Consider the following 23,803-nt stretch of genomic DNA (forward strand, 5'->3'; position numbering starts at 1 on the left):
AAGCAGCTCTCCAAGGTCACAGGCAGCTTTTCTCTGTTGCCCCCGAGGATTGGATTAGAAATTGGATTAGAAATTCCATGGGTTGAAATTGCAAGGAAGGAGATTTAGGAGACAACAGGGATCAAACCTGGGACCTTCTGCGAGCAAAGCAGATGCAATTCCAGCTCCGTGATTTCCAGCTCTCTGCTCTTAATTGATCATGGTGGGGGTGGGGGCCAGTTTTCTCATGCATCTGCTTCCCTCTTCACTGTTCTAGCTATGTTTCTCAGGAAGACGGTTCCCAGAAGCAGTTTAACCCAGGCTGCTCATCTGCAGCGCAGGCATCCCTATGGCTCACGGTGCTGCTGGCCCGCCTAACCCCACTTTGAAGCCCGGCCTTTAGACAAAGTTTAGGGTTCGAGCGTGCCCTTTACCCTGGCACTGGGATCAGATGGGTGCTCGGGCTGCTTGTTGCCTGAGTGCACACAGAGATGGGTGCCTAGAGCGCCCGTCTCAGAGGAGAGGAGAGCTGGTCTTGTGGTAGCAAGCGTGACTTGTCCCCTTAGCTGAGCAGTGTCTGCCTTGGTTTCATTTGAATGGGAGATTAGATGTGTGAGCACTATAAGAGATTCCCCATCAGGGGATGGAGCCGCTCTGGGAAGAGCATCGAGGTTCCAGGTTCCCCCCCTGGCAGCATCTCCAAGATAGGACTGAGAGAGATTCCTGCCTGCAACCTTGGAGAAGCTGCTGCCAGTCTGTGTAGGCAATACTGAGCTAGATGGACCAATGGTCTGACTGGCAGCTTCATATGTTCCTATCCCCCAATGCACCATGCTCGACACACTATGCATTGTGGGATATCCAAAGGTTGGGATGTGTCATCCCAGCCTCCAAAGATCCACACTGCTGGGAGCAGTGAGGATCATGTGAGCGCATGGTAGTATACCTGAAAAAAAGCAGAAGAATCATCTGGGGGGAAGATGAGTTGGACTCTGCCTACCCCACTGCCCGCCCTCCGCATCCCAGGACTATCATGTGAATAGCCTCAGGGTCTTACTCCGAGTCAGCTCTAATTCCAGCTTTAGCGCCAACTTTAAACTCTTCCTCCAGCTTGCACTAACTTTCTGCTGCAGGTGAGCCTCCTTTTATTCTCTTCCCCCCCTCCAATTTTCCAAAACTAACCGATTTAAAATTGACTGCATGTTATGCTTTAAAAGAAAATTATTACAAAATGATGTATAGATGGTATCTGACACCCAAAAAATTGGCATTAATGTATAAAAATGTATCAAACAAATGTTGGAAGTGTGGACAGTCTGAAGGCACTTTTTTTCCTATGTGGTGGAGCTGTGGGAAGGCTAAAGCATATTGGGAGATGACATATAATGAGTTAAAGAAAATATTTAAAATGACATTTCCTAAGAGGCCAGAATCCTTCCTGCTGGGAATAATAGAAGGTGCAATTTCTACAAGTAATTCAACACTTTTTATGTACGCTTCGGCGGCGGCTAGAATTATATATGCACAGAAATGGAAGAGTAATGAAGTGCCTTCAAAAGAAGATTGGCTGATAAAATTTTTGGAATATGCGGAGATGGCAAAACTTAGAACATTAATAAGAGAACAAAATTTGGAAAGCTTCAAAGAAGGTTGGAAACCATTCTTGTTGTATCTAAAGAACTATTTTTCTATTATGGACTTTACAGTAGGGTTCGAAATTTAGTAAAAAAACCTGCAGGTTGGGTAGATTAGCTGTGTTTGTAAGGATTTAAATTTATGTTTTGAACTATTATTATAGCAAGGGTAAACTTTATAGCTGATGATTCACGAAGAGATGTGTGCGGGAAGTCCACTTTGTCTATTCGTAATCAATGACATATTAATATTGTTAAAAATAATAAAAATTGAATTTGAAAAAAAAAACCCAAACCAACCAATCAAAATAAATGCGAGCTCCCCGCATTAAAAAAAAAAACCAAACCAATCCAATCCAACCCTCTCCTCCCTCCGAAAACCAAACAGCAGGACTCTTTCCCCAACCAGACCAAACTGTCAAACGGGAGCTGTGAACTCTTGATCCCTGCCAGCTTCTTATTACAGAGCACAGGAAGGAAGCAAATACGCATTCAAAACAGAAATGTGAAGAGCACAAGAGGAGGTCAAGGCCTTGTTCCTCCACAAATGGCATTTCATACTTGGCAGGACTTTTTAATCACTGGAATGGAATCACATTTCATATTTGGCTGTATTGGAGGCAGTCAGTGTTGGTTTTTAAGCTTGAAGTGATGTGCATGGTCCGGAGCAGTTGTGGTAGCAAGCATGACTTGTCCCCTTAGCTAAGCAGGGTCTGCCTTGGTTTCATTTGAATTGAATTTTGGCCTTGGTTTGTAAGCTTGCCAGGCCTTGCCAAGGCTGTGCTTTCCGGGCACTCGATTGGAAGGTGCAGCTTGCTCCCAGGATCCTGTGCTCAGCAAACCTCATTGGCGGCAAACCTCAAGTGGGCTCCTCTGGAGTGATCCAAGCCAATTGTCTGAGTGAGTGCTTCCAAGCAAGAGGCATTTGCATGGACCTGTAGCAGTGTAGCAGTGTCTCCCTCAGCCAAGAGGTGAGCTTGGGAGTCTGTGGGCACAAACGCTCCAAGGGAGACGAGAAGAAAAGAAGATCTCAGAAAGGACTGGCTGTTAACAAAGTGGCAACTTTATTAATATACTTAAATAGGTTACAAGTCGTCACTTAACTTTCTAACTAAAGGAAACAAAACAGGACAGAATGGAGTAGGCAAAAAAACTTTCCATCTCGGCCAATCTGTTGGTAAGCCAAAAATTCCTACTCGGCCCCCAACAGGACGACCAGCAAAGCCCATTCTGCCCCTGGGAGGGAGAAGGAGGGAGGGAGGGAAGAAGGGAAGGGAGGAAGCCCAGGGTCACACAGAAGAAGGGAATGGCAGGGCAAACAAAATTGGGGGGAGTCCCAGCCAGCCCCCAACCCCACCCCACCCCCGCTCCTTGCAGGCACGTTCACTTGGTCTCCTCTTCTGGGGCGGATCGACTCCTCCAGCCACCCAGCAACAGCACAAGCCTGCAAGAAGCACAAAGCAGCGTCAGTGGGGTTGCCCTGCTCCTCCTCCCTTTCCACTCCGGCAGCCCAGCAAGCGGGGATCGGGCAGTGGGGTGGGGGTTGATGGGGGGGCAAGCCAGAGAATTCGGGCTCCCCACTGTGCAGCCACAGCATGGAGCAGGAGGGAGAGGAGGATTCTCTGGCCTGCCACCGGGCAGCACCAGGGGGCGCTACTGGGGCTGCAGGGGGGCCCCAGAGTCTCCCAGGCTCCTCTGCTGCTGCACCGGTTTGGGAGGAAGGAGGAGGGAGCGGAGGGGGGAGTGAGGCGTGGCTGCGGGAGTGGAGGGGGGGAGGAGCACACCCTCGGCAGGGGAGGGGGCGGATGCCTGGATGGGGCTTCCCCTGCCAGGGGAAGCCAGGCCGCTGGGGAAGGGGAGAAAGGTGGAAGGAGGAGGGGGCGCTCCTTGGCCAGCTGGTGGGAATGGAGGGAGGCGGTGACCTTGCCCTCCTGCTGGGGCCACACAGCCTCCCCGGACCCAAGGGAAGCCCAAGAATGGTTCCAAAGGGCCACTTGGGGGCAGGGTGGTCCTGTAGCCTCCTCCCACAGCCTGCCAGCAGAAGCAAGGGGAGGGGCTTCTGCACCCCAGAGGCGGGGCTTCCTTGGGCCAGGGGAGTGGAGCCTGCTTCCCCCTCACTCCTCAGACAGAACTGCACTTCCCTGCTGGATGTCTTCTTGTGGACAGATCTTGTGTCCACGCGGTTGGAGGAGGTCTTCTGGGAGGCCCCTGCGCTGCACGGTCTTTCCTGAACCTCCCTTCAGCTGCTGATCTTCAAGGGGAGAGCACGGGGCTGTTGTTCCTGGAAAGAGAGAAGGACATTGGTTCAGAGATGGGGGGTCTTCTCACACTCTCCCCCATGACACCACCAAGCAACAGAGACTCCTGGCAGAATATCCGTGTCCTCATTTCCCAGAGGGAAGAGATATCTTTCCTCTTTCCCTTGGGCTATTTGTACAACCAGCCACAAGGGCCGAAGTTGGCATTCCAACACGAGGGAGGGTTGCCCAGATTCCTGCCCACCCTTCCTGCAGCCCCAGCCCCCTCCCTAACCATCGGGGCCCCTTCAAGTGAAGCCCTGCCTTGGTCTGCTCACCAGTTGGTCAGGTGGAGAGATCACCGTACTCTGGCGGGTGTCTCTTCTTCTTACAGCCTGCCCACAAGCGCCGAACGGCAGCCCGCAGCCCATGCCGGGAGTGGAGGGAAAAGGCCTTCTTCACGATCTTCTCTGTCTTGCAGGCAACTCTCCCGACCTCGGGGTCATGGTCGCCAAGCAAGCTCTCCAGCGCTGGAGGGATGAAGGAGAAGGTTCAGAAATGGCATGAAGAGATCACCCCACCCTTGGCCAAGCCCCACCATTTCCACACCAAGAGGGCGCAAGTCCTGACTCTTTCTCCCCTGCACTCTGGGAAACCCTACTGCTGAGCATCCCTGAGGATGCAAGCGGGACCTTCCATTTGAGGGGACAGGTGGCCCATTCCAGCTCTGTGGTCCCTAAATCTAGGCCTCTCCCCTCACAGAAACTTCCCCTTCCCACCCAGAAACCGGCACTTACCAGCATGGAAGGTCTCTATCTTCCCTTCAGTGAGGATGCTGCCCTTTTTGTGGACCAGGTGACCTAAAAATAAGGGTGGAAGGAAATGGGACCACAGTTCAGGACCCTGCGCATGGACAGCCCACTTCCGATCATTCAGGAGAGGAAGTCCTCCCCTCTCTGCTCCCTCTGGGACTGACAATTTGAGCCATTCCTCCAGGGACTCTTACGTCACCTTGGAAGGAAATTAAGCCAAGAGACCTCGCTAACGCTCACTGGGCCAGTCCTCCTGGGGAGGGAACAGCTCCTGCCCCTCCACACCCTTCTGGCAGTGCCTTCCAAGAGAATGAACCTTTGCCCACCAAGACGACCCACTAAGGGAGACCCAAAAGTCTTGTTTTGCTTACCGATCAGCAGGGCAGCCGTTCTCCTCACTGAAGGCTGCTCGCTGCGGAAGAAGCCCAGGATCTTGGTGGCCTCCATCTCCACGGCGATCTCTGTGCCGAGCTGCCGAATCTGGGATCAAGAGCAAAGACAAATCCCGAGTGAGCAAAGCATCGCCCAAAGGTCCTTGAGCCATTTGAGCCGAGGGATGGACAGGGAGGGGCTGCCCTTACCAGACGCTTGGCGATCTTGTGGAGCAGCTCCTGCAGGCTGTAAGAATCCCGCGCCAGCAGCTTGCCCTCCAGGTGCCATAGGAGGGCTTCCGCCAGGAGGCTCAGATTGTCCTTCGCAGCCTGCCAAAAGAAAGACCGGAATGGGAGTGAAAAAGGCTGCCAAGGGATTCCAAGAAACCTCTTAGGGGGCTTCAAGGAGTAGGGCCTGGATAGGCCAAACCACAGCGGGACAGCTCGTGAATTCACCACCCTGTGAGGCTAACTCTGGGGCCTGCCTCTGGGTGGCTGGACTTGTGGAAGCCTAAACACCTTTGTAGGGGTGGCAGGAAGAAGTGGGCCCTCACCTGTGCTACCTCCAGGTCTTCATCCTCCACATGCATCAGCACCGCGATGAGGGTCGTGATGTTCTCCTCTGTACCCTTGTGGTGGTGGTGGCGGTGCTGCAGGAGATCCAGGTGGGTCCTCATGGCTGCCCTTCGGATCTTAGCCTCCTCCTACAAAGAAGAACAGGGCTTGTTATTAGGGAGGAATTCCTCACCTCCATAATTGATGAAGAGCTTGCATGGGTCTCTAGGGGGTGTCTGGTTTCCCTTCTCCAACCCAGTCGGAACCTGCAGGTTGGCCGGCCCTCATAGAGCCGGGGCGGAGGGCTGGCGTGCAAGTACTCACGTGGTGGAAGAGAGGGCGGCACAGGGCAGCCAGGACAGCATTCACCGTGGCCTGGTGTTCAGATGGACAGTGCTTCAGCCGCTCAATGAAGGCCAGGACCCCCAAAGTGGCTTCCAGACTGGAGGTCCTGAGCTCTCCCAGGATCCCGGCACTAAAATCCTGGGGTTTCTTGGCCTAGGGTGGGAAAAGGTGGCTCCTTGAAAACACATGCTAGTCCACCCGCTGCTAAACGCACCACAGAGCTGTCCGTGTTTGATGCTGCTTGGCCACCATCCACTGCCTTGGGGAGGAGATGACTCAAGCCATCCCAGAGGCACAAAGAGCGGGGAGAATGCGGCATTGGAGCACGTGGTTAATCAGGCTCCTACTGAGAGATGCTTTCCTGTGCCTTCCCTTAAGGATTTCTCCTTCGTCCTGTGGCAAGGGTTCCCCAGACTGAATCCACCCAACTGGAGAAATCTCCCGATCACACCTCGGGATGCCTAGTAGCACCAGCCTCAGGAAGGGCTCCCCAAAGAGAGGAGTCTCCATGCCTAGGGATGCTCCATGCCCAGGGATGTCACTCACCGCCTTCAGGGTGCCATAAATTTGGAGAAGTCCCCTTTCGCTCAGGTAGCGGATGTTCTGGCTGGGGTGGACTAGCCACGCTACCAGGAGCGTCCAGGTCTTCTCTAACGCAGCAAAGTCTTGGTCTTTCAGGAGCAGCTAAAAGAGGGAAAGGAGGAAAACATCCATCAGCCTCTGGGGCCAGACCCTCCTCTCAGGGAAGCCCACCCTGAGGAACACGCTGCTCACCTCCACAAAGAAGGCCACCTCTGCGAGGGAATGCTCTTCTGGATCTTTGTCCAGGCTGAAGAGGGAAGCCAGGTATGCCTTCAGCCTGGCCACTGTGGAGGACCGTGTCTGGAGGAGAGCCCTGCAAAACACCAAAAGACCCTGCTGAGTCCTGGGCCGAAGGCCCAGAAAGAGCAGACCTGACCCAAACCACACCAGCCCCCAGGCCTCCTGAGAGATCTCCTATTCACTCCTACTTACCTCACCAAGAGGGCCACACCCTGGAGGCAGCTCTGCGTAGAGCACAGGGATTGCCAGCAGGTCTTCTCCTGGGTCACCTGTGCCACCCTCTCCAGCAGGGTCCGGACAATCTGCGCGGTCTCCCTGCAGAGAAGAGAAGGTTGCTGTCACCAAAGTGTGTGTCTCCTTGCGGGGTGGTGTAGTGTCAAGGGTGGATGGACTGTGTTGGACCATGGGAGGGAGACCACAGGGGTGAAGTGACTTTCCCCACAGCTGGTTTTTTAACACTGCAGACGCATTTTAAGGCTCTCTGCAGAGCCAAGAGGGCTGCAAATTCTGGGATCTCCCCTGTGGAGCTGAGGGAAGGGACCACCGTGCCAGAGTCACCCCAACAGGCCAGAAATGCTCCTCACCCATCAGAGTGGGACATGGGAGAAATGACCCTAGCCTGTCCTCCCAGAGTTCTGGAAGGAGGACTTGCTGGCCCCGCTTTCCCCACCGCCATGACTTACTCAGGAGGCAGGTCTTGGCTGTCTCGGTTCCCGACTCCCTCGGTGGTGTTCTGCAGGCCGGTGAGGATCTTGTTGACCAGGCCCACCAGGAGTTCGGGGAACCTCTCCTCCACCTCACTGGCATACTCCACACACCGGACGACGTCCCCGATCTTCTTTGTTGCTCTCCCCTGCGAAGAAGAGGAGGGTCAGGCCTCAGCACTCAGTCCGAGGGACGGTTATGGGTCAGGAGAATCCCCAGGGCCGGGCCAGTGCCATGGGTGTCTGCACCCACATGTTGGCCTGAAGGGTGCTGCCTCTGGCTCAGGGTGCATGAGGTCAACTGGAAGGGAAAGACATCCACAAGGGGAAAGGGCAAGTCCCCACCTCCCGTCTGAACAGTGACTGCCATCCAAGCCGCCATCCTGTGTAGTGCAAGAAAGGTGGGGCAGAGGGGTGGAGTCAAGTCACCCTTGGTTTGCACCCCTTACCTCTCCCAGATGGACCGAGGAGAACCAATCTGGGGCCAGCTGTCCTCTTCTTTCCTCTTCGCCGATGTTCCTGAGAGAGGAGAGGAGAGAGAAAAGCTTCTCAAAGAACTGTCCTGTTGGAGATGGCAGCCAGCTGAAGAAGAACACGGGCACCCAAAGAGATGCTAAGCAAAGATCTCGCCTCCCTTGGGAGGTGGCTGGCAGGGGAACTTCATCAGGCCAGAGATCTCCCAAGTCCAGCCTTTCGTTCCCCACTGAGAAGCCCTGGGAAGTGTTCAAAGGGGGCATCGAGACAGGAGCCCTCCCCTGCTCCTTCTCCCCAACACCCGCTCATGCCAACAGCATGGGGGTCTCAGAGCTCCCTCTGCTAACAGCCAGCAATAGACTTGCTGGTGTCTGTCTTGCACCTGCTGCCAATCGGCCTCCTTGGGTGAACTTCCCCTCCAGATTTCTCAGGGAGCAGGTAGGAGGAAACATCCCTCTATGGGGCTCAGACATGGGGAGCTGCCCCTGTCCCCTGCAGCCATCTGCTGGCTACGCTAAAAGCCCCCCAGCTCCCTACTGGCTCCTCAGCTGAGACGAGGGTACCTACCTGGCCGAACTGGGGGTCAGCGGAGAGTCCCACACCTCATCCTCGATGCTGCTGATGTCATGCATCGTGTCGTCCTCGTCCGTCGAAGAGCACTGGGGAGGAGAGAGAAGAGAAACGGGAGTGTTCCGGGGCTTGCATTGACCTTGCGAGGCTTCTGAGAGGAACCAAGCCCAAGGGACGGTTGGGAAGATATCCTGCTCTAAAATAAGACCTGCCTCTTGGTAGAAAAGGCATTTGGCATCTCAGCCCAGAAGAGCCTTTCACCACATTTTTGCCCCCTTTCCAATGCCTCAGATGCATTTCCTCCCATCCCACCAATCACAATCCCTCCCATCCTGCAGTATCTAGAACTAGAACCATTCCATGTTCTGTCTCCTGCTGGGGAACAGGGCACACACACACACACACACACACACACACACACACACAACCTAGAACCCGTTCACATGAAAAAATGGATGATGAAATGGATCAGTTCTGACCTCCGCGGAGGACGAGTCTTCCACTGTGTAGGTGTTCTTCATCATCTTCTTGATGAGCCACTTCTTTGGCTTCTGGACTCTGAGATGAGAAAGGAGAGACATGGCATAAGAACAGCAATGCATGCCCTGTGGATCAATTGAAAGACACGTGTAGCCCAGAACCCAACAGTGGACAGCCAGATGCCTATTTAGTTGTTTGTGAACCACTTGAGACCTGGTTACATGTGGCATTAAAGTGTGTTTATTCAGAGAGAGAGAGAGAGAGAGAGAGAGAGAGAGAGAGAGAGAGAGAGAGAGAGAGAGAGATCTCGAGATTCGGAGGTTCCTTGGCTGTCATGGGTAATAGTCTTCAACTGGCTTCTCCTCCATGAACATGTCTAATCAACCAAGGCTCCCAGGGAAGGTGATCCGCCTCTATGATCCCTGGAGTGGCCCTTCAGCTGAGAAAGGTACCTGGGGGAACTGGTGGCATAGTCCTCTTCCGACCCCTCTTCCTCCACGCTGGCATGTGGAGTCTCGGCCCCCGGGAAGGAAGAACTCTGTGAAGGAGAGAAGGGGGAGAAATGGTTGCTCTGGCCCTCGCATTGAGCTTCCTAGGCTTCAGCAGGGAAAAGGCCAGCCTGGCACCTTCCAGCGGTCATCACCGGGTGAGCTGAACGCAGGAAGTGGGCCGGAAGGGGATCGTCCCGTTCTGGACACAACTCTTCCCACTTTCCTGATTTTCAACTTTCTTAAAAACCACTTTGGAGCCCAGGCATGTTGGCTGGAGGCGGGCGGGAGAGATGGCAAAAGAGCTCCTCTCTCGTGCCCGCCTTCCTCGCAATGAAGTCGGTCGGGCTGATTTCAGGCCTTCGCGCACTCATGCAAATGGCAGAGGGGAAAGGCATCAACTCCCCCCACCCCAAGACATGCTGCGCTCCCTCACTCAGCTGGGGCCCCGATGGCTCTGGTGACTGGAAAAGACCACTTCCAGTCCACTTCATGCTTTCAGTCGGCTCCATAGTCGCCTCCATACTAAAGGCACGTGCAAAAACATGCCAAAACTGGGTCTCCTTTCCTCTTTCTTTCCCATTTCTTTCTCCTTTTTCATTTAGTTCATTTCTCATTGGTTTGGTTGAGTTTGCTTATTGTTTTGTATTTTTATTCTTTCTTCATTTATTTGTCACTGTTTTTCAATGCTTGCCATTAAAGCAACAGGATGCTCCACCTTTAACTGTGAGATCTCGACCAGAAGTCAAGGCCATAGCCACCATCTCCTTGCGGCCATCTTCTTTAATCCTATCACCCCCACCGTGCCACCATTGTGATGCAGTGTTGTTAAGGGCATGGCTGTCCCTTTACCATAGCTTTAAGCAAACAACTGTCAGAAGATGGCCGCCCACCCGGCAGCATCAAAAACTGGGGCCATTCCACATGCTCTCTACTCCTGGGCAACACGGGGGACCCACACGCCCAACCCACAGTTCTTCCAAGGGAGTTACTGGATGTTGAGGCTTCCTGACCTCTCCAAGGGATGGCTCTTGGTCAGCGGCGGTGTTTTGGAGCCTCCTCAACACGGTGCTTGGCCTCTGGACGCTAAGAAAAGAAAGAAAGAAGACACATGAGATCAGAACACGAGTGCTTAGAAAGAGCTCTGCTTGATGAGATGAATGAGGCATGCAGCCCAACACCCTGTTTCCAGGAGTGGACAGCCAGATGCCTGAAGGAAGCCCACGGGCTGGGCATGGAGACACCTTTCTCCATGGAAATAACCCTCCATGCTGCTCGGAGCTTCTCTCCACCCTTGGCTTCTTGCTAAACTAACCACCTCCCCCCCAAAAAACTTGCATGGGCTCCTAAGGAAGGTCCTCTACTTCCATGAGCCATGGAGCTGCCCCTCCAGGTGAGAAAAGAGTACCTCGGGGAACTGACAAAGCTCTCCACGTCCAGCTCCTGATCCCTAGTGTTGACATCTGGGATCTTGGCCTCTTGGATGTCAGGACTCTGCAAATGAGACAAAGGTTTCCAATGTGTGTACTCACTCTGATCTTCCTAGGGCCTAGGATTCGTAGCGAGTTTTTCCCCTGACATTTTCTTTGAGTTCATTTTTATTTCTTTAAATTATTTTGATTTTTTTTTAAAGACAAAAAAACCTTATTAAAAAGCAACCATGTGTTCTAATTCTAACTGGTTGGGAGTGCCAGGGCACAGCCACCACATGCTTGTGGCCATTTGGTTTCATCCTATGTCCAACAATGAACCTCCATTGTGATATGATCTACTGTGTCATTTCTTGTCATTTTTTCTGCATTCCTTTCATGGGGAATGGAAACAAAGAGGAACGGGACCCACTGGCATCAATAGTTTGGCCCAGAGAGTCTTCTTGATCCCACCCCTTCATGTCCTCTTCTCTCCTCTCCGCAGGAAACAGGGTTAGCTCAGCCTTTTCAAAGGGAGAGACAAGGTGGGCCCCTGAGTCCGGAGTGAGGGCCATCCCTCCTGCTGTGGGCTGTTTTTACCTGAGGGGACCATGATTGTCTCTACAGAAATGCCTCTTCAGTCAAGAGACCTGGAGGATCTCTGCCAGGAAGACCCTCTCCTCTCCTGACCCGTCTCAGGGTCTTGGGAGCCGTTTGATGCCTCCAATCCAAAGCACACAAACCCAGAAAGGTGGCCATTGGAAGGAGAGGCAGAGGGTTGCAGAATCCTTCCCTAGCCACGACGTTCCCACGCTAATCCTCTGGCCAACATGCAGCAGCTGGATTTCCTCCCCTTTCAGGATCTGACCCCGCTCTGCCTCCTGATGGTGGAGATGCAATCTCCCCTCACCCCTCAACCAGCCCATCCACAGAAGCGACTGGAATCGTTTCCTCACCTCACAAGACCATTCGGTGTCCACGGTCTGGAGAAACCATCCATCCTCCTCAACCGTGAAGACACTGCAGGAAGAAATACAATGGCCTGAGTACCTCGGAAGAGCCTTGCTGGATCAGACCAAAGATGCATCTGGCCCAGCACTCTGCTTCCAATAGGGGACAGCCATCCGGCAGGCCTCCAGGAAGCTATCCTCTGTGCCCTTCAAGCTAGCGGACATCACCACCACATCTTGGAAGAGTGAATGCTTCTACGCAGGGGCGTAACTACCATGAGGCCGGGGGAGGCCGTCGCCTCGGGGCCCCACTGCCTTGAGGGGCCCCCCAGAGACACCTCCCATGACTCCCCATTGCCCCCTGCCCAGCCCCAAGACCCTTCAGCCACTTGCCCTGTTTGCCCTCCCTCCTGCTGGTCCTCCTGGTCGGCCATCCAAGCAGCAGGCAAGCTGCTTTTCTCCCGGGCGCCTCTCAGCTGATCGGCGGCTGGGCGGGGCTTCCAGGGAGGCCTCCGTGTAGGCCTCCGTGAAGCCTGAATTCGAGTAGGCTGGCCAGCCCCAGGAAGAAGGCTGGCAGTCAGAGTGGCCACTCCAGTTCTCTGCAGCAGACCCTCTTCTTCCCAGGCCAGACAGCTCAGCCGTGGCCAGGTAGAATGTGGATTCCTTTTGGTGGTCACACCCCGCCCCCCGCCCCCTATATCCAGGTAGGGATCTGCTTGCCATAGGGCTTGGATGGGGGGTGGGGAGACTGAGAAGTCTCTGAATATTTCATGGAAGACTGATGGGAAAATTTGCTGGCTTAAAAAAACCCTCTAAAAAGTCCTAGAAGTGGCTTGTTTCATGGCAGGAAATTACAAAAACTTCTGGAACAAATTTATTTATGTATTAATTAATTAATTAATTAATTAATTAATTAATTAATTAATACACTTCTGTTCAAGTTGTTTTGCAACCCAAGTCTGAGTGAGAACAGACATGAGTGAGAACTGTGACGCATGTGTTGTGCTTTTATATTTTCCCCCCTTAGGGTCAATCTGGCCAACATGTGAATGCAGCACCTCCATTCCAGAGGAGATGTGTGTTAAAGGGCTTTCAAAGCCTCTTGTGAAAAACCTCCTGGAATCAAACTGGACTGAATTTGTTCAGAATTCTGAGAAAACAAACATAGGCTCACCCTGCATGGTTGAAAGTCTCCTTTGCTAATCTGCAGCAAGGGGCCCATCTTAATAATTAGTGTTTCTAGTGTGTTCTAGGCATTAAAAGTAGCACAAAGATATAGTATTCAATGTATATCACTATATATTGTGAAGTGTGTGTTTATTCAATGAAATGTATTTCTTGGCAGCATACATATTTTGAAATATCAGACTTAAATCCTTGGAAGCCTGGGGTGTGTGGAAGCCCTGGACTTGGGGGGGGGGCATTTTAAAATCTCTTCTCAGGGCCCACTCCAACCTTGCTACGCCCCTGAGCGCATTTGGCTCCGTTCTTAGAGCTCTACTTCGAAAACGGAGCACAATGCAGAGAGCTTCACGATTGAAAAGGGAGCTGCATCTGCTGTCCACAGAGCCACCACTGGGTATTACTTGCTGGCAGACTGGAAGTCACTTAGATGAACTTCAAGCTCAAATCCTTGGTTTTGCAAATACACCACATGAAAAAGGAATTTTTGACTTGGAAATAGTTGTGCCTGAAAGGTATCCATTTGAGCCTCCAAAGATGCACTTCCTGACTCCTTTTAAAAATGGTTTTACTCCCATATAATTCTTCTCTTCTCATTTGCTCAATTTTGTACATCTGTTTTTTGTATGTTTTGAATGAGGACAGAAATGTGAGAATAAAAGCCCCCTGCTTACGGGGCAAAGAGGCACCTTTTTCTCTTTGTAAACTGCCCTGGGACATTTTTGGAAGGGTGGTATAGAAATTGAATTATTATTATTATTATTATTATTATTATTATTATTATTATTATTAAAAAATTTCTCGGCGGGGGGGCCCATTTAAGAATCTCGTCTCAGGGCCCACTCCAACCTAGTTACGCCCCTGCTTCTCCACAATGTATGAAGACGTCGTTTTTGTCTGCCCTGCACCTCTTGCCAGTCAGCGGCACTGGATCCATCCCAGATCCAGGCTGGCAGGGGGACAGAAAACCTTCCCTACACAAAAGTTCAAGAAGAAACTCTACCTCCTCGGGGAACTGATGGCATGTGCGTCTTCCAGGATCTCGTTCCCAGTGTTGACCGTCTGAATCCTGGAGCCATCCGAGAATGACTTCTGTGGATGAGAATGGAGAGAGGAATGGGTGCTCTGGTGCCCACTTGACCTTTCCAGGGCAGTTGGGGTCCAAACGTCAACCCTCCTTCAAGAGGTCCTTCTTAACAGAGGAGCTTAAAGCAGGAGGTGGCTCCTTAGCACCTCAAAACCGTGTCTACCAACGTGTAACTGGGCTCAGAGAGGAAACCAAACCCAAAAATCTACTGAACCTCAGAAACCAGCTTTCCGCTTATTCCTGGGCAGTCGGGTGAGATCATGGGTATTACACAACATTTGGAGTGGCAGGATCCCGAAGAAGAGTCAGGCCTCCTGCTACATGGGACACTATGGTTTCTTTAATGGTACCTTTAATTAAGGAAAGCCTAGCTAAGTTCTTCTCTTTGCTGGGCAGAGCTATTGGCCACTTGATGCTGCAGACCCGTGTTTTGAGGCCCTTTTCAATGACACCAGAAAGGGGGCCATGAGGAGCCAAGAAGTGGCAGTGGGGGAAGAATGCACCATCTACCCCAAAGAAGACTTTCCCACTCTAGTTCCCCTCCAGACTGCTCCCTTCCTGGACGTGTTTTCTGCTTGGTAGTCCAGAACAAAATCAAAGTCTAGAACCCTGGGGGAGGGAGTGATTTGGGGCAGGAGAACGGAATGAAGAAGCGAGGTTGGAAGATAGGTAGACACACCCCTCTTCCCTCTCAGCACTTCCCATCCCAAAAGTTCCCATGATGCTTCCTCCATAGCGAGGGTCTCCAACCTTTGCCTGAGTCATTTATAGTTGAGCCCGGATTGTCACTCATCCCACCCACCCAATTCACTGCTACTACCACTGCAAAGATCGATGCATATGGCTTTTCCAGACAAGTTCTCAAAGCATCCCTTCAACTTGCTAAGACAGGATCTCTACCACACGCCCTCTATTCTAGCTCGAAATGGGGTCTCTCCCACCCCCTCCCAGCCCTGACATGTACAGACTGGGTTTTCATCTCTTACCAGTGACCATTTGCTCGTTTTGGCTACGGAGCACTCTTCTAAAATCTCCTGTGGCTGGAAGTCACTGAGAGGGAAAAAGGACAAAAGACACAAGTGAATGAGTGAGTGAGTGAGTGTGTCAAAGGAACCCAGAGTAGCCAGTTTCCAGCAGTGGGCAGGGGTGAAGGCAAGAACCCTCCAAGCTCCTTGCAACATAAAGGTTACTTTCTTTATTTTATTTTATTTTATTTTTTTATTTATATACCCTCCCCGCTCTCCACAACAAAAAGGGCTTTCTTTCTTTCTTTCTTTCTTTCTTTCTTTCTTTCTTTCTTTCTTTCTTTCTTTCTTTCTTTCTTTCTTTCTTTCCTGATTCATTCATTCATTGGATTTATATATATTTATATACTGCCTAATTTAAAAACCTCTAAAACAGCTCAGCTCCCTTGGTTGGGGTTTGGAGAGCGGCTACTGGTCAGAGTAGAGCAATGGTCTGACTCAGCATCACCTGTTCCGAGGGGCTGCCACGACCCCCTCCTCTGCCCCCCAGAGGGGCTTCCACTGCTCCCCATCCCAGTTGCTCCCTTTGCCCTGCAACCACTCAAGGAGGCACCAGCAGATCCAGCCCTGAAGGAGCAGCCAGCCACACCCTGGCTCCGGTCTCCCTCTGGGTGGCTGCAGGGCTCACTTGCAATCCAGGGCCTGAGAAATAGTGGGCCAGGCACACCAGCCCATGGAGCCCCACAGCCCTTCAGTCCTCAGAGAGCAGACTAGGGGACCGATCCCCCCCACCCCACCCATCCTCATTTGAAACCATAGGGAGCAAAATGTGCACGAGAACCCTCCCTGGCCTCCTGTGCCTGAACCCCTGGATCCTCTCCCAGAACCCAGCCAGCTCAGACGGATCGGCTCTTCTCCTTTGGAACTCCCTTTGCCTGCCCCTGCTCTCATTCCTTTCTGTCTTTCCCACATTCCAATAGTCAGAACTTAGACTGGGTGCCCCTTGCAAACTGGGACATCTTGCGGGGTTGGGCTTATTAATGTTGGGGGGTCATGACTTCTATGGCAGAGTATTCAGGAGCTAATTTTCTCCCATTACAGCAGAAGTCAACAGGGTCTCCGGGGCAACAGCTTGTCCATGATAAGCAGGGAGATTCACACAAGGTTAAACTAATCTGCTTTATTCAGAAGAAGATGCTGAGAGGAAAAGACCTCTATCTGACTTCTGGCTACGTGTTGGTCAGAGAGAGACCTGTCGTGGTCATCAGGGTTACTGGTGCCAAAGGCCGATGGCATCTGGAGCTGGATCTCCAACAATGAAACCCTGGCAGGGGCCATGTTTCTTGAGAGGATCCCAAGTGGTCCTGAAATCCAAGGTGCCATAAATCAAGAATGGGCCCAGATAACCCAGGAGGAGCAGGAGGACGTACCTGAGAGGAGCCACAGGAGTTGCCTCATCAAGGCTGCCCACGCCGCGGAGTGAGGGGCATCCTTCTCCCATGTCCTGTCAAGGAGAGAGGAGAGCAGGAGTGAGGATGGGCTGGGCCAGTTCACACCCACCGGGGTCATTCCTAAGCAGCCAGTGGGGACTCCCACCCTAGATTTCTCATCAAACCGCTTTGAGAACTTTGGTGTTCTTTCCCCACATTGGACCTCTTTGGGGCAGGGTGGCGAACCCTCCCTCTAAACCCCCTGCCGGAGGCCATGTTCAGCGCTCCCACATGGCCCCAAATGGACAAAATTTGGCGTGAGCCGCAGGGGAGACAGGTTGCTCTCCCCCTGCTAAATATCAGAGGATGACCACTTTGAAGGGGTCTCTTGGCTCTGTTAGCTGAACTCCCTGGGCCCCGTGGTTGGCATGGGGCACCACCAGCAGGCAGGGTTGCCAACTCTCTCACTAATCCTGCTCCTGTGACTTCAGCAGAAGGCTGGCATGCAGATATCAAGCTGGTGATGCATTTCCCATCTCTTTGGGCTAAGCTGGTCAAGCTTTTGCTCAGAGCAGAGGAGCCAGGCCACAGCAAGAGGGGGCAATTCCCATCTTCCATAGAACCTGCGACTCCCCCTTGGCAGAAATGGCCCTTTCGGACCTCCCTCCATCCCCCTCCTCAACATTTCATTTCTTTTACCCAAGAATGACCAGTGTTGTTTTCTTCACTCCCTCATATGGCCATCCTGCCCCTCTGAAGGGGGAAGCTGCAGGGAGCTCAGAGAGACCAGGAACCCCTTCCCTTCCTCTGTGCAGGTGGCTCCACTCTGCAGTTCCTCACTGGGTGAGGTCCTGGAGGAGGGAGGGGGCTGATGGGGCTCTGACCAATCAATGGGGGGCTGCTACTCCATGAAGACCCCGTGAAGATGGTCTGGGCCAGTCCCTTCCTGCCCTACAAGGTCAGCCCAGAGGGGCCAGGACAGTCTCACTTCTTAAATGTCTCCACCTTGACCCAAATCCAACCCCTGGGTGTCTCCCCACCCCCACCTCCTTCATCGAGAGGGGGCAATTCCCATCCTCCACATAAGTGCCACTTGGCAGATCTTGCCATTTCTATCTTTCCTCCATCCTCCTCCACAACATTTCATTTCTTTTATATCCTACTTTTAGTTTAAAAATATCAAAGAGGCTTACAAGCAATAAAACTTGTATTATTTCATTCTAAGCTACTGAGGAAGAAGCCTTTCAAAACAAGGTCATCATCACCATCAATCCAAAGAGGGAGGGAGGGAGGGATCTAGGGAGGGAGAGCGCCTCTCTGCAGGGGTGTTGCTGGAGACTTAAAATGTTCCCGAGCCTGACCTCTTTTATTTATTTATTTATTTATTTATTTATTTATTTATTTATTTATTTATTTATTTCATTTATATACCGCCCTTCCGAAATGGCTCAGGGCGGTTTACAATTAAAACAGAAAACATTAAAAACAATTAAAACAGAGATACAAATATAAATACCAATTTAAAACTACTTAAAAAACAATTAAACTATCAAAACAATTAAAACCCTGAAAACCAGGTATTAAAACAATTAAAACTGAGTAAAAACCCTGAAAGGCCAGGCTCTCTTGAAGGACAGTAAAGAATCAAGATTACGAATTTCCGCTGGGAGTGCATTCCACAGTCCAGGAGCAGCTACAGAGAAGGCCCGCCTTTGAGTCGTCACCAAACGAACCGGTGACAACTGGAGATGGACCTCCCCAGATGACCTTAATGTGCGGTGGGGATCATATAAAAGAAGGTGCTCTCTAAAAGATCTTGGATCCAAGCCGTTCAGAGCTTTAAAGGTAATAACCAGAACTTTGTATTTTGCCCGGAAAAAAATTGGCAGCCAGTGTAACTGTTTTAAAATAGGCTTTTGAGCATCCAATCCAGGCATCTCCAGCTCCCAAGAATGACGAATATTTTTTTTAAAGCCACCTAATGGCTAAGCAGGGAAGCAACTTGCCTAGAGAGCAAGAGGCTATTGGTTCGAATCCCTTCTGGTGTGTTTCCCAAACAATGGTAAACTGCTATATCGTGCAGCAGCAATCAAGGAAGGTGCTGAAAGGCCTCATCTCAGAGTGCACAGGAGATGGCAATGGTCAACCCCTCCTGTATTCTAGCAAAGATAACTCTGTGGGCACCAGGAGTCGACACTGACCAACAGCACAATCTTTCCTCTCCTTTAATATGGCCATCCTGCCCCACTGAAGGGGGAAGCTGCAGAGATCTCGGAGAGGCCAGGAGCTCCTTCCCTTCCTCTGTGCAGGTGGCTCCACTCTGCACTTCCTCGCTGGATGAGGTCCTGGAGGAGGGAGGGGGCTGACGGAGCTCTGACCCATCGATGGGGGGCTGCTGCTCCATAAAGACCCTGTGAAGATGGGCTGGGCCAGTCCCTTCCTGCCCACCAGGGTCAGCCCAAAGGGGCTAGGACAGTCTCACTTCCTAAATGTCTCCACCTTGACCCAAATCCAACCCCTGGGGGTCTCCCCCCACCCCCTTCAACAAGAGGGGGCAATTCCCATCCTCCACAGAACCTGCAACTCCCACTGGGCAGAATTCGCCATTTCTATCCTCCTTCCTCCCCCCCCCCACATTCCATTAAATTGATATCTTCCTTTTAATTTAAAAATAATGAAGTGGCTAACAAACAATAGAACTCATATAATCCCATGCAAAGCTACAGAGGAAGAAGCCTTCCAAAAAATGGAGGTCATCACCATCTATCCAAAGAGGAAGAGAGAGGGGGAGCCTCGCTGCAGGGGTGTTGCTGGATGCTGAAAGTGCTCCCGAGTTTGGGCTCTTTTCACCATCCATTCCAGTCATGTTCAAATACCAAGAATGACCAGTGTTATTTTCTTCAAGTCCCTCATATGGCCATCCTGCCCCTCTGAAGGGGGAAGCTGCAGGGAGCACGGAGAGGCCAGGAACTCTTTCCCCTGTTCTGTGCGGGTGGCTCCACTTTGTGCTTTCTCGCTGGAAGAGGTCCCGGAGGAGGGAGGGGGCTGGCGGAGCTCTGAGCCATCCATGGGGGGGCTGGTGCTCCATGAAGACCTTGTGAAGGTGCGCTGGGCCAGTTCATTCACGCCCACCTTGGTCAGCCCAAAGGGGCCAGAACAGTGTTGCTTCCTAAATGTCTCCACCGGGAACCAAATCCAACCCCTCTGGGTCTCACCTGCCCCCACCAAACACTGAACCTATTTGGGGCAGGACGGTGGACACTCACTCTGGACTCCTTGCCCGAGGCCATTTTCTGCACTCCCTCACGGCCAAAATGGGACGGAAATTGGCCGTGAGCAGCAGGAGAGGCCAGAAAGTCTTCCTTTCAACGGTCGAGTCCAGAGAGGCAACAGTGGAACCTCCAGCCCCATCAGGATCCGTTGCGACCGGTAAACACACCCAGCCGGGGACTCCCCCCTCCAGCAACCGCCATGTTTGAATGTACACAAGGATGGTGGAACTCCCAGGCCCAGTGGTGGGCACGAGGCACCAGTAGGCTGGGTTGCCAACTCTTTACCTGCTCCTGCTCCTGTGACTTCAGCAGACGCCTGACATGCAGATCGTAAGCTGGTGAAGCAGTTTCCCATTTCTTTAGGATAGGAATGGCTTCACCTGCTCAATCTGCTCAAGCTTTTGCTCAAAGCAGAGGAGCCAGGCTACATCAAGAGGGGGCAATTCTCATCCTCCACATAAATGCCATTTGGCAGATCCTGCCATTTCTATCTTCCCTCCATCCCCCCCCCCCACCTCAACATTTCATTTCTTTTAGCCAAGAAAGACCAGTGTTGTTTTCTTCACTCCCTAATATGGCCATCCTGCCCCTCTGAAGGGGGGAACTGCAGAGAGCTCAGAGAGGCCAGGAACCCCTTCCCTTCCACTGTGCAGGTGGCTCCACTCTGCACGTTCCTCGCTGGATGAGGTCCTGGAGGAGGGAGGGGGCTGATGGAGCTCTGAGCCATCCATGGAGGGCTGCTGCTCCATGAGGACCCCGTGAAGCTGCACTGGGCCACTCCCTTCCTGCCCTACAAGGTCAGCCCAGAGGGGCCAGGACAGTGTCGCTTCCTAAATGTCTCCACCTGGACCCAAATCCAACCCCTGGGGGTCTCCCCCGCCCAAAAAACATTGAAACCATTTGGGGCAGGGCGGTGGACACTCACTCTGGACTCCTTGCCTGAGGCCATGTTCTGCGCTCCCTTCACGATCCAAATTGGATGGAAATTTGCTGTTAGCAGCAGGAGAGGCCAGAAAGTCTTCCTGCCAACGGTCGAGTCCAGAGAGACTGAAGGCAGCAGCGGAACCTCCAGCTCCATCAGGATCCGTCGCGACCGGTAAACACTCCCGGCTGGGGACCCCCCTCCCAGCAACCGCCATGTTTGAATGTACACAAGGATGGCGGAACTCCCATGCCCAATGCTGGGCACGAGGCACAAGGAGGCAGGGTTGCCAACTCTCTACCTGCTCCTGCTCTTATGCTTTTAGAAGAAAGCTGGCATATAGAAATTAAACCAATGAAGATTTCCCCATCTCTTCATTTCCATTGCAGCAAAAGCTTCATCTGCTTAATTTTGGACTGTCAAGCTCTTTTTCAAGGCACAGGAGCCAGGCTAGCAAAAAGGTTGGCAACCCTGCAGGATAAAGACTGAAGTCCATCCCTGATCACACATGGAGGGAGACAACAGTGTTGTGAATTCGGTTCGTCCCTGGGTCCGCCTTTTAGCCAATCAAACAGACACAGTGGGAATCTCTTTTGAGGCGTTTATTGCTACTGCAGATTAGCAGTGGGCTTTGGCTCTGCACTGAATACAAATTGGTTATAGGTGCATCTTACATTTATACAAACAATCTGAATGATGCTGACACCCTAGACATAGTATATATGGCAATAAAATGGTGGGCTAAGTATCTAGTACGCATGCGAATGATTCATTGTTCATCTGGTGATTACTCCTTATTTGGTTACATCCTATTTTCTTAATTGTCGGCAAAGAACAGTGAGAATCCTGTGAGAACCAAGTTTCCTTAGATACAATTTAGTGGAGAGAGATAACGACGTTGATCATGAGAGGCGTGATGGGCCTGAGCTGGGCTGGGGTTACTTTAAGTCAGACTGAGGTTTTCTAAGTAAAATGGAGTTACTTTGGTTTTCTAAAACACATCAATTCCCCCCGAAACACTGGATCATCCTGAATCTTCAGGATATATGGGCTTGTAAAGGTACAGCTGTATGTATGGGTCTTACATTATGGCAAGGTTGAAAGGTTCTCATAAACATTTGGATTCAAGCTAGAATGCATTATAAGCAGCAACATGTGATTATCAATAAAAGGAAAATACATACTATAATTAGAATTATCTTCTTTGCCCATAAATCAATAGGCTCTCCATATTAGTTAAATGAAAGTCCTAACTGTTTGGAAATATTAATAATAGCTCTTTCTAACACATAAACTCCTAATCTTGGAAATATAGTTCTGTGTTTTGTGTAGCTAAAGGATTTGGGACATATAGGTGCTGAATGGGCTGTACATATGGCAATAAAACTAGATACATAGCATATAATATCCTAGAGCTACAAACATAATTAGTATAATTCTGATTTGTTATAGATAAAAAGTTTTACACATAGCAGCAAGGTTTACATATAGAGATCATATAACTTATAGCAAGCAACATTGTTTTTATCCCAATTAAAGTATCAATAACAGTCTTGCATTGTGGAACCAGGTGCTTCTAGTGATTAATGGATTATCAGCTTGTGGAAAGCGATAGCAATGACAAGTCATGAACAATCACTTTGCTTAAATACAAGTGTCTACAAACTTAGCAGGTAAATCTTGGGCTAGCACATAGGGACCAGTAACTTGGGGATAGGTGCAGACTTGCAGGTAAATGCTCTGGGAAATGACCGGAGAGCAAGCATGTGAGGTCCATGTCCTTATAGCACAGGAGATAGCATGGTTTTCAACATAATGATAGCACATAGTCACTACAAGAAAGTAATATAAGAAAGTGGTCTAATCATCAACTCCCACCCCCCTTAGTGTCCTCTAGAGTCTGTCATGGCCAAAAAGGAAGCCATGGAGAGCTTTAGAATTAAAATTTTAAAAACCCTATGAGTCCTTGGTAAAAAAAAAATTTTAGTCTTTCAGTTGAGAACCAAATGCTCTTGTACAACGTTGCAGGATTTTGGCTATCCTGGATGTTCTCTGATCCGTGTTGTTTTGGCTTGTTTGGCTAGTGTCCATAGACAAGCTCGAATGTTCAAGTGTTTGGGAGCCTTGACTCCCCCCCTTGTGGGCAATCTGAAATAGTGTCTTTGGCAGAATTTGAAATAGTGTCTTTGGCAAGGTATCTTACCCAGGTAGGATGGTTCCAGGGCTTTACAGCTTGGGGAGATGCTGTTGCATGTATGACTCCAGAGAAAAGTGACAGTCTTCAGGCAGTTGTTGTCTATCCCTCTCCTATAGCACTTAGGAGCAGGAAGATGAACTTTGCATTAGGCCTTCTTCTTCAAACACAGGACAGGGTAGCAGATGGACGTTCTGTCACCATTGGGTTGGATTGGAAGTGCAGATAGGGACTGCCCTCGGGTAGCTGCTGCTGCTGCTGGTTAGTTTTCCTGGGTCAGTGTTGATGTCCTCTGGAGACTCCCTTGGGATCACGTTCTGGCGCTGGATCCAGGTATTCCTTCAATCTGGGGAGGACCAATCCTTCTTGGAAAGACAATTCAAGGCACTGTTGGTTGCAAACCTGTTTACTTGAGAGAAAGACAGGCAAGTGAGTTGCCAATTCCCTCCCCCCATGTAGGGACAGCGTCCTGATACTAAGTCTCTGGGTGCCAACCATCAACACAAAAGGAAAAGTCAAGTTTTTCAAGGCAAATAATACAAAGGATGGATAAAACCCGAGGCTATTTTCAATTTGGTCTTTTGGCATTTTTTCTTTTGTTCCTATGTTCATGGAGCCGCTCTGGGAAGAGCATCTGAAGGTTCCAAGTTCCCTCCTTGGCTTCCCCAAGATAGGGCTGAGAGAGATTCCTGTCTGCAGCCCTGGAGAAGCCGCTGCCAGCCTGTAAAGACAATACTGAGCTAGATAGATCAGTGGTCTGACTCAGTATATGGCAGATTCCTAGGTTCCTATGTTCAAATGATCTGGCTGCTCACAGTTACAGTGGCAATTTTCTGCACAAGGAAACACCGTCCCCATGATGGCCAGCACTTCTGTGATCAGCAGTATGTATGACCCCCTGAATATAAATATTTGTAGTAG

At 51.1% G+C, this 23,803-nt stretch overlaps 1 protein-coding gene across 1 annotated transcript in view; it reads right to left on the minus strand.

Moving 5' to 3' along the window:
• Positions 1 to 6,122: 6,122 nt before the first annotated feature.
• The window catches only part of LOC128332774 (uncharacterized), a 66,617-nt gene continuing 48,936 nt past the window's right edge, over positions 6,123 to 23,803 (minus strand). The window contains exons 10-14 of the mRNA XM_053267494.1: positions 8,501 to 8,592; positions 7,909 to 7,978; positions 7,439 to 7,608; positions 6,953 to 7,070; positions 6,123 to 6,137 (exon numbers count right to left, since the gene is read on the minus strand). Of these exons, the coding sequence (XP_053123469.1) occupies positions 6,123 to 6,137; positions 6,953 to 7,070; positions 7,439 to 7,608; positions 7,909 to 7,978; positions 8,501 to 8,592 (465 nt within the window). The remainder of the gene's footprint in view (positions 6,138 to 6,952; positions 7,071 to 7,438; positions 7,609 to 7,908; positions 7,979 to 8,500; positions 8,593 to 23,803) is intronic.

This window comes from Hemicordylus capensis, chromosome 7 (genome assembly GCF_027244095.1).
Source record: "Hemicordylus capensis ecotype Gifberg chromosome 7, rHemCap1.1.pri, whole genome shotgun sequence".
Taxonomy (NCBI): Eukaryota; Metazoa; Chordata; class Lepidosauria; order Squamata; family Cordylidae; genus Hemicordylus; species Hemicordylus capensis.